At 38.8% G+C, this 11,152-nt stretch overlaps 1 protein-coding gene across 1 annotated transcript; it reads left to right on the top strand.

Moving 5' to 3' along the window:
* The first annotated feature begins 1,068 nt into the window (after positions 1-1,068).
* LOC102785727 (coxsackievirus and adenovirus receptor-like) lies at positions 1,069-10,712 on the top strand. The gene is made up of 3 exons (XM_087838850.1): positions 1,069-1,165; positions 7,135-7,473; positions 9,572-10,712. Exons 1-3 carry the CDS (start codon positions 1,108-1,110, stop codon positions 9,727-9,729), a joined length of 555 nt encoding a protein of 184 aa, XP_087694976.1. The 5' UTR covers positions 1,069-1,107; the 3' UTR covers positions 9,730-10,712.
* The last annotated feature ends 440 nt before the right edge of the window (positions 10,713-11,152 follow it).

Raw genomic sequence — 11,152 nt, 5'->3', positions numbered from 1 at the left:
GATTTGGTGTGTGTTAGTAACAGGTAAATGAACTTTTTTTTTTGAGTGTGGTTGTTCTTTGCAGGTGTTTCCCGCCGGTATCCAACTCCATGGCTGTATCCCAAGGCCGCATTTTAAGGTCGATTACGTCACAGTGACGCGACGAAGGCTGTCCCAATTCAAAGGCTGCTCGAAATGCAGCGGCCGAAGAGTAAACTTTAAAAAGTAAGTTCTGAATATGACGTCACTTATTTATGTGCAAATGTTTAATAATGAAGAACATTAAAACATTACTGTTGGCCACATGTCGGCAAAGTTATGTGCCATTAGCGATGTTTGTACTAACTTGGTTTTAAAGCCTCTACTTCAAAATATACGCCGTTCAATAGTCGACATTAATCTCACAGAGAATGTGATGATTTTATGGATAATTAAAGTCAGTCATATATCCACAAACACAACAAGCTGAAAGTCAGTGATGCTGCTCGGTTTGCAGTCCTGAATATCACGGCACAAGCAGGATTCACTGCACTGTTAATGTTAGCTATGTTATATTGCTGCCTCTGTTCGGTGGTGTCGAGCCAAACGGACTTTAACGTGTGTTTGAACGAGCTGACGGTTCACTTGTTAAGCTGAAAGAAAGATGCTTTAATCACAGGAGTCACACATGTGTCCACTGTACCATCTGGGAACTCTTCTTGTTTAGCACTCGTAATAACACTAAATCCTCCTGTTTGTAGCAGTGTCTACACCTGAGACTGTCACCTGTCTGTCTGTCCTGCACTCTCTCTCTGTTTCTTTCTCTCTGATTGTGGAATAAAAGTATGAACATGTGTTTATAAGTTACACTTGTGTTTGAATCCTGCAGCTTATCACACATTTGATTTCCAAGTGTGACAACTGCAAGTGTCCAGAGTGAGGACAGAGAATAGACAGACTGTTCCCTTGCAGGTCCTCGCAAGTTTGCTGCTGCTAAAAGTAAACAAAGCTCCCTGAAAGGCTCAGCCAATCACATTGGCCATATTTGTCACATGAGGTAGGAGTCCCCACACACACGTTTAAGTATCAAAACAAACAGATTCAGACTCAGTTGGTGCAGATCAACACTTGTGCAACTTTCCTGCAGACATGTGGTCTAATGCTGTTTTCCTGTCCCTTCCGATCTTTGTAGGTTGTGGATTAGAAGGTGAGTGGTCATCATACGGTAAGATGAAAAAGACGACTGTGTTTTTTTTTTTTTTGTAAACGGGAATGTAAACATTGTAATCGTGCATGTTGCAGTGTTTGCAGGATAAAACGGAAGCAGTTGGTGCGTGTTTTAGTATGAGTGGAATAAAATGTCAGCGAGTTTAGGACATGTTTGATGTAGAATGCAAAATAACCTAGAGCAGGTGAAGCTCTGTGTGTCTTAAACATACGTGAAACAGTTTGCAGGTTTTGTTATGTAGTTTCAAACAGATGCAGTTTTTACAGTGTCATTTGAGAAGATTGTTAGACAGCTGTTTCTGCAGACTGTCAGAGAAATACATTCATGATCATAGTTTGATCTGAAGGGTTAGCTCGTCAACAACGCACAAGTTTTATTCGTCGAAACTAGTACTTCCCTGTTTTTATCAAGTGTGTGTAAACACTGCTCCTATGGCGCATACACTAGCTCCACCTCTTGTCCTCTGCTCTGTTTTTGTTATGATGTTGTCACGTTGCGCTGGCTGCGCAGACATGTGCAGGCTGCAGAGAGGGAGGGAACTCCATGTGCGGCTATCTTACAGCAGCTAATGAAAAAACAAGTTGCACTGTGGTGGCTGCGTGAAAGGAAGTGCCTACTGTGAAAACACCTCTGATTTACACAAACACAAAAACAAGCAACACAAGCAACTAGATATCTGGAGACTGTAATGATTATTGTTATTGATTATCATAGCTGTTACTTTACCTATAAAGTATTTTCAGACATTAAAGTGATATATTTGAAACGTGTTGAATGTTTGTTTTTTGGAACAGAAAAAAAATTCATGAGTATAAACGTAACAAAGTAACTGAAGCTGTTTTAACAATCAAGCAGAGGTAGCATGTTTGCTGTCTGCTCCACTCCAGCAATGGCCTCGCAGGACAGTCACTTCAAACATGATTAACTGAATATGATGCTGGACATCCTACAACCGTGTCACCTACTTGTTGTTCCTAGAGTATTTAAAAGTAGAATGGGAGGCAGAGCCTTCAGTTTTCAGACCCCTCTTCTGTGGAACCAGCTTCCAGTTTGGATCCAGGAGACAGACAGTTTCAAACTTTCCTTTTGCTAAAGCATATAGTTAGAACTGGAGCAGGTGACCCTGAATCCTCTCTTAGTTATGCTGCAATAGGTGTAGGCTGCTGGGGGGTTCCCATGATGGATTAAATGTTTCTTGTTTACATACCTTTTTTCACTCACTTTGTGTTTATTCACCTCTCTCCATATAATTGTTCTTATTTTCTGTCTCTCTTCCACAGTATGTCTTTTGTCCTGTTGCCCTCCCCCCAACCCCAGCCAGTTGTGGCAGAAGACCGCCCCTCCCTGAGCCTGGTTCTGCTGGAGGTTTCTTCCTGTTAAAAGGGAGTTTTTCCTTCCCACTGTCACTAAAGTGCTTCCTCACAGGGGGTCATCTGATTGTTGGGGTTTTCTCTCTATAAATATAAAGTCCCTTGATCTAATTGTTGTTGTGATTTCACACTATATAATTAAAATGGACTGGCTGGACCAGGTGACCCTGAATCCTCCCTTAGTTATGCTGCAATAGATGTAGGCTGCCGGGGGATTCCCATGATGCATTGAGTTTTTCCTTTCCAGTCACCTTTCTCACTCACTATGTATTAACAGACCTCTCTGCATTGAATCATACCTGTTATTAATCTCTGTCTCTCTTCCACAGCATGTCTTTATCCTGTCTTCCTTCTCTCACCCCAACCGGTCGCAGCAGATGGCCCCGCCCCTCCCTGAGCCTGGTTCTGCCGGAGGTTTCTTCCTGTTAAAAGGGAGTTTTTCCTTCCCACTGTCGCCAAAGTGCTTGCTCATAGGGGGTCATATGATTGTTGGGTTTTTCTCTGTATCTATGAAGCGCCTTGAGGCGACTTTTGTTGTGATTTGGCGCTATATAAATAAAATTGAATTGAATATAATTAAAATTAAAACTCAATAGGCATGAAACAGAATACAAAGTATTCAAAATATTTGAAAATAGCTCAACCTTTAATTTTTGCAGTAATTTTACATTTTCTGCAGAATAATAGTTTTTACTTTTAAAACTTCATGCACAATTTTCCACCAGTGAGGTGTTTTCATATTGTTTTAGTAGTTTTTTTCTTAAAGAAGAAATAAAGCACTTTTTTTTAAAACTCACTACTAGATTTCATTTGCTTCAGTTTTACACATTTATCATGCCAATTCACTGGTCTGGCTCCCCTAAGATAGAAGTGGGGTGTATGTAGCTGATGATCTAAAATGAGTGTGACATCGCTGTCCTAAAGGAATGGTTTGAAAAACTCCTCCACCATTAACCGTCACTGACAGTAAATAATATTTGGTAATGAATATTTAACTACAGAAGAAATAATAACTTTTTACAACTCTTCAGCCAGGAGGAAGCAGAAAGATGAAGACGTCCAGGTACAGTGCAGACAGGCAGCACAAAGGGTATGTTTTAATGTCCTCGAGTTTATCTTGTTAAATTCTTATTATATATATATATATATATATATATATTTGTATATAGATAGATGTTTGGGGGGCAGTTTTGCTTGGATTCGTCTTTTTTTTTCCTGCCGCTATTATTTGTTATGTTTTTTTTTTTATTGTCAAGGTGCACGTGAATGTGGATTAGCAGCGCGGCTTAGCGCCAGGAACCTGTGGTTCCAGCTGAGGGAGAAACCACGAGTTAAAGGCCAAAAATGTTTCCGAGCTGCGCAGCTCGGTAGGACAGATTTTGCTTCCCGCGGTAAGAGTTTCTCAAAGCCTGGTGTTGATTAGGCGAACGAGAATTCAAAAGGTACCGAGTATTTCTCTGCCCAAAGACATCCTCCAGTCCTTGCAAACTGTAAGCATGTATATTTTCACCTACTCTTTGTAGATGTTTGTTAGTAAATATTTTTCAAACAGTGGTTGAAATGTGATTTATTTGATCCTGAGTTACTGAAAACATCCTGCAGACCTGGAGTGTTGGCGCTCTGTATTTAATAACGATTTTTTTAAACTGTTGTTTTTTAGCTTGAAACCTCAGTTACATCTTGAAATCTGCAAGATACTCAAGTACATTTGTACAGCAAGAGCTGTCATTAAAGAAAAAGAGGCTAAAAATGCAAGAGTGGGCTTATAATGAAGGTGATTGTTCATAACTAAATGGCATGTCCCTTTTCCTCTATAATGAATTGTAACAGTTACAAGTAATTGCTGAAATAAAGTTAAACAATAAACTGGGCTACGTTTTCATTTCAGTCTTACTGCATTTATGGCAGCAGTAGATCAAAATGTTTAGCTGGTTTTAGGGATGCAACGATACCAGTTTTTTCAAACCGATACGATACCGATACTTGGATCTGAGTACTTGCCGATACAGAGTACAAAAACCGATACTTCTACCACACACACACACACACACACAAATGCAATGAATTGGAAGACAAGTTTTATTTTATTCTCTGCCGATAATAAATAATATCTTAATAAAAATGACCACAAAAAAATTTCAAGTGAAAAATAAGCACTTCTGTTAAATTATTGCAGAGTCTCCACATTGTAATTTAACAAAATATCACTGAACTATTGGCGCTGTCTCGAGCTTTCAGAATAATAAATAAACACTTCTGTTTATTTATTATATTTCATATCACAGCTCGAGTATGCTGAGAAGACGGTGCAATCCTATGTTTTCCACGACCGGCATTGGCTGTTCATCCAGAGCGATAAAATGAGTCGAGCCTCTGTTATTTTAACTGTCCGTGGATTTTCTCTTGACATTTTTCATCGCTTTTCCAAAACCTGAGTTAAAGTTGGCTGTTCCACACTGCTGACATTTTGTTTAGCCTAGCTACAGCAGCCTCCAGTTTCTCTTTTTTATCTGGAGCTGCCAGTCTCACTCGTCTAACCCTGTGCCTGTTTAGCGCGGGATGTCCCCCTAGTGGCCAATCTAAAAAACTACAACAGAAATGACAAGCCACCCTCTGATTAATGAAGTAAGTTGGTATCGGTTCATGGAATCGGTTAACTTTTACGAGTATGAGTACACACACATTTTACAGTATCGGCCCGATACCGATACCAGTATCGGTATCGGTGCATCCCTAGCTGGTTTTTTTTGGTTGTTTTTTGAGATCAATATGATTTTCTCAAAGTGTGACTCAAAGTCAGAACAGAGAAATACTTTTGGAACAGCACAGGTTATGAATGATGTCATATGATAGATATGATGTAAAAGTGTTCCCTCCTCTTCAGGGGGCTTATTGAGCTTGTGTGTGAATGTTAACAGATTTTTTATTAGAAGTCAAATAACACATCAGGCATAAAGCATACTAACCTAACAATGATAGCAGCAGGTGAGACTATAAGAACAACAGGAAAAAGAGTTCACCAGGTCCACTCTGCTAAAATCCAAATTACAGACCTTACACTGTAATCTTGCTTACAACCAGCAGGGGAAACTAATCTGGTTCACAAATGCTAGGATCAGAGTACTACAGGAAAGAAATACATTAACTCCATTTTCCACATACCTGTGAGAAATAGGTCACAGGTACTATTTATAATTGAGCCATGATTGGTAGAGATGGGCGGACTGATCCAAATATCCATAGTTCCAATTCCAGTCATGGTATTGCTATCGATATTGGTAATAGGATACTTTGTTTCTCTTCTAAGTTCAGTTGACCACTAAAAGATAGCTCAAACATACAATATGAAAAATGTCTGAACCTATTTGTGTTGGTTGTCACATCTATTTTATCCATAGCCCGTAAAACATTTACATAAGTTTACCCACAGTGCTTTAGAGAAAGGCACATTTAAATTCCAGCTCTCCAAAAAAGCCCAGTTTCACGAAATACATGAAAAGCCGAAATATCTGCTTTCTTGTGTTTAAGTAGGAAGTCAAAATTAGCGATTTAGTGGTCATTAAAATGTGTGCTCATAAATCATGACACACTGCTCTACCCTACATAAGCCATCTGTGGCGGGGCGTGGTAACAGAGAGACTGGACCTTCATCAGTTCTCACACCTCTCCTTCATAAGACCTGCCCTGAGGTTGTTGTTGTGTGTTTGAGCTTGGCAGCTGAAAAGCTGCAGCCAAGTGTGTTAGGACATCTAGCAACTGAATAAAAAGGGTAAAGTGTAAGCTATGTGGTGGGTCCATCATTCTGTTACACCCTCTTTATAGGTTACAATTATTGGTATTATAATTAGCAGTACTGGCCTTGTATTTACTTGGTGTAGGATCAGTATAAAAATTTGCAGTATTGCACAGAACTAGTGAGCCAGGGGAAGACTATCATGGATATCACTAAATTTGTTCTTCAGTGCACGTATCACTGTCCATCCTACAGAGAAGGTCTTATTAAATGAAAGTTAAAGCTTTGGCTAGTATGTAATTTTTATGTCACAAATTAGTAAAATTATAGTTTATGTTGATTTTTCTCTCCTTTTTTATATGTTTGCTTGAAAATGTATGAAAACCATAAAGGTGTGAATGCTAATGCCACCACCACTATTTTTATATGACAAAAATAGTCATAATATAAACCTCTAATTTGTAAAGTGAAAACTTTCTTAAAACTATAGCTTAGTGTTTAGAGCAACATGCACATTCTTACTGGCTTTCTTCATACATTAATCATTAAAGTCTTTGACAGAGTTGCTTGTTTTTACATCCTGTCGCAGGTTTGAGTGGCTTTGGATAGAAAGCTGTTTTGACAGAATAAGTGGAGGAGAGCTGTCATGTTCAAAAGGCTAAAGCAGTATAGCAAACAATAGCAGAGGGTTTCAAACATCAAAGGTCAGAAATATTTCAGTCAGGAAACAAAGCTTTCACAATTAAGCCAGTATATTAACACTTTGATCCACACAGTACATAAATGTGCAGTAACACATTATTGATGTTTGTTTTTTCTGTTCTCTTTGTGTTTATATCCCACAGAGCTCAAAGTGAGGCCTGGAGAAGATTCCCTTCTTCAGTGTCAGAGTCCCAGAGGTGACGTCATCATCCTGCTGGAGTGGAGAAGATCTGATCTCAAGTCAGACACCTATGTGTTCTTCTTCCGAAACCAGCGTCCATATGAAAACTACCAGCATGAGTTCTTCAAAGGCCGAGTGGAGCTGAGAGATCCAACCATGAAGGACGGAGACGTTTCAGTGATTCTGAAGAACGTCAGCACCAGCGACACGGGAACATACGAGTGTGAGATTACAGTCAGGAACACAGAAGGTGTCACAACTGAGACTAAGCACTCTGTCAACCTCACAGTCACAACCTCAGGTGAGTTTCTAGATATATATTCGACTCACAGTGTATGATCTGTGTGTGATTCTGTGTTTGTTTGTTAGGGTGTCAGCAGTGAACTACTCCCTAGCTTAGCCTCTTGGTGGTGGGAAACTGCACAGTGAACCACAAGGTCATTTATTGCACCAGCTCTGTCTGATAACTTGTTGCTTATTAGAGTCTGCATGGTGAACGTAGACATGGGGAGGACACAGTCCAGTGTACTTCTAGTGCCAGTGTCAAGCTCAGATACATGGGGAGGGTCAGGACATTTGACAAATCAAACATGTAAATCATCACAAATGAGCTCACCACACTGGATCAGTCTGGGTTAATAATGACTGCCCCTGGTGCTTTTGGCCAAAAGGGTGAAACTGTGCAACTGTTGGCCAACGACAAAGGAAGAGATGAGGGGATGGTGTGTTAGGAGGCAGTGAGAGAGAAGGAAAGGCAAGAGTGTGGAGACCTTCAAAGTAGGGACTATGATTGGTAACGATAGACAGTAGGGTGATATGATGGAGAGAAGGACAGTAGATATATTGTGTGAGACCAGGTGAAAGGAAAGCAAGGCCAGGTGCACTGGAGGTGGATTCAAACTTTTCTACTGTGGTGTAGTCAGAAAGAGAAATGGAGTAGGCACAATTGTTAATAAAGAAGTTCAAAGGTCATCCAAAGACATGATCGTAAGTCATTTCCTTAAAATAAATATGTTTAACCCTTTAAAGCGGGTCCGAGCGGGCACGCTCCATTTTGCGTAACTATTTTTAAATCCTGGTAGCTCTGCAACCACGTGAGCTAGCACAATAATTATTTTTGCATATGAAACCAGAGGAGTTGTACTTACATCTTATGACATCAGCTTGTCCTCGGTCACAGTTTCCTTCCACATATAACTTTGCAAAAACTGCATAAAAAGCACTTGCAGCAACAAAAACATAATATTCCAGAAACACGCTTTGCCGATCCGATCAGCTGTTTGTAACACTTCCTAGGTTGGAATAGATGTCAGCGCGAACTTTTGCATGTCCGCCATGACCTGCCCGAAACCGGAAGTGACGTCATTTTGCGGAAATGTAGCTTTTTTTTTTTTTTTTTTTTTACCATCAGGGCCTCATGAACCTATACTGGTGTTTTTAAAAGTTATGTTTGACTTTATGACTTTCTGTGTCGTTTCTGGGATGCTTAGGACTCATATTGCACTGCTGGAAATAGTTTATTTTGATGCATATGCTGCTTTTTGCAAATTTGCACTATTATATTTATTTTCGTTTTTCCTGCAGTGTATAAAAATTGGTGTATTTCAAAAATAAAACTATGAAGACACTCAAAATAAATTTCCTGTGGTGGGAAACTATTTTGTGCAATTTTTTTGTATTTACAGTTTTGAGGGATAAGCCTCTTAAATTTCTCTAACTAGAAATATATGTTAAAAAAAAAAAAACAATTTTAATTTTTTTGTAGTTTATTGCACTTTTTTGCAAGTTATGTAATTACTATGCACTTAATCCAGACATATTATTAAGATTTGGGCTATAATGGTTGTATTGATGTATATCAACTTGAAATGCTCCCAAAAATGGCTCCACAGCATGTAAAAATATAATATAAGCTCTGGTGGACTTGGTTCTATGGTAGGTCTTAAAGGGTTAAGAAACTCAGGAGAAGAACAAAATAAATTCACCTTAGCTGCCGTCACATGTGGGAGGTGAAAGAGTGTCAGATAGGACGAAGAGTTTGAAGCCGGAAACTGGAGCAAGTTGGGTGAGATGGAAGTAGCTTTTTGTTTTGAATCATGTCGTGTCAGTCGATAATAAATGCAGCTGCAGCAGTTTGAGAGAGAAAATAAAAACAGAAGACTTTCTGCAGCCAGTGTAGTCTTATGCTGCTACATGCTGTTCTTTGCTGTTAGCTGCTGAATATGCTGTAAAATTGTCAAGCATGGCCACAGCAGCTCTACACAACAGTTGATAGCCAAAAATCAGCAGATACAATCAATATGTATTATTCTGATTGTTCTGCATTACTCCCAGCAACTATATAACTGTTTGAAAATGTGAAAGTGGTTAGACTCCTCACACCTGTTTCTACTCTGCAGGTTTCACAAATGAAGACACCAAGGATGGAGGAGACAAGGATGGAAGAGACAGGGATAAGTTGCTTCCTGTCATAATACTTTTTGCTTTCCTTATAATAATAATAATTACTGTTATTTGCATAAGTATCCACAGGAAACAGCATAGAAATTATGTGTAGCTAACAGCAAATGTTAAACAGCTGATGTAAATGCCTGAGGTCTGCGTACTCCTGAATGATTGGAGGTTCTGCTGTTTCATAAAGATGTGAATGTGTTTGAAAAGCTGCGATTTTATTAGGACTGCGTGCAGCATCTTGCTTTTCTCACCTTTTAATCACAGATGAAACTTAAATTTCTCCGTTAGTGATCAGAAAATATCAACAAGGCTGCTGTGGATAGCACTGTGCACCCTGCACATTGTTTTATTTTATTTTGTTCAAGGCTTCCTATGCATGCCTGCTGTTAATTCAGAGTGTTAATATGAGTGATTTATTACATAATTATACAGTATGAGTTATGGGACCCTCTAGGATCCATTTAACATATGAAAAACACTGAAATCCAATGTAAATTTGGGTGACGGTTTTGACATTGAAGATCATACTTTGGCACCCAGTCCAAAGTATGATTTTGCAAAAGATTTTTACTTCCAGGAAGTAAAAATCTTATTTGCAGAGTCACCAAACCAGGACTGTCATGGCTAATGTGTGGCTTAACAAGCTGCCGTAAATAAAAGAATCAGTGGAAACGTGGAGCTTCCAGATCATTTGAAGCTGACACCAAGAACATAATCTCCTCCTGGCAGTTTTAATTTTTATCCTTTTAGGTGCATTTTAAATACAACAACAAAATTGAAATTCAAATTTGATATGAAGCCAGCAAATACAGTGCAGGTGTTTGGTTTTTGATTGTTAATAACAATAAAAAGGTGTAAAATTGTTTGCTGCAAAAAGAAAATGAAGATCAGGGAGTAAAGTTCTGCTTAAAAATGTAAATTTAGACCCTCCTACTCTCACCTGTGATGCTGATTTCGCACAGCATACATTACCATGGCGATTTACCCCAGTAAGAAGCAAACTACCTGTGTGAAACAGAAAACCCTGAAGTTACCTGAATACGCCAAAATCAGTGGTTTGTAGTGTGTTTCGTGCATTGTTATTTGAGTCTTTGTTAGTCAGTGGTTTGTTTGTTTGTCGGGATATTGCGAACCACATTTGCCCAACAAACCCTCCTGACAAATACTGAATTAAAAGTGCCAGCATTTATATGATGTATGTAGATATTTTATAAAAATCCCACAATCATGGGTTTTTGCATTTGAGTTTAACTGAGCATCAAATGATATGTAAGATTAGAGTTGTGTCACAATGTAATGTATCATGAATCAAGCTATAATGCTGCAGTAGCATCTGTATGTTTGTATGTTTGCATGTTTGAGGGGTGATGATGTACAGACTTTTTATGTTTTGCTGTGATTGTTTTAATAAAGATGTTTATATTCTTTTATCTTTTGTACATTTGTCTTAAGTGACTGTTAAAAAGCTAAAAAATGGTGTCAAAGTTATAGGGGACAAAAGGGTTTTAAACCTGACTTTGTCAAAC

This window comes from Neolamprologus brichardi, chromosome 3 (assembly GCF_056152115.1).
Source record: "Neolamprologus brichardi isolate AB-2024 chromosome 3, ASM5615211v1, whole genome shotgun sequence".
Lineage (NCBI taxonomy): Eukaryota > Metazoa > Chordata > Actinopteri > Cichliformes > Cichlidae > Neolamprologus > Neolamprologus brichardi.
This window is presented reverse-complemented; position numbering and strand designations above follow the sequence as displayed.

Bases quoted from the DNA above. Each gene is read 5' to 3' on its own strand.
- LOC102785727 (XM_087838850.1), top strand. From the start codon at position 1,108: ATGTGGTCTAATGCTGTTTTCCTGTCCCTTCCGATCTTTGTAGGTTGT. The intron at 1,166-7,134 runs GTGAGTGGTCAT...TATATCCCACAG, and splicing joins TGTAGGTTGTGGATTAGAAG to AGCTCAAAGTGAGGCCTGGA. The intron at 7,474-9,571 runs GTGAGTTTCTAG...TCTACTCTGCAG, and splicing joins CCTCACAGTCACAACCTCAG to GTTTCACAAATGAAGACACC.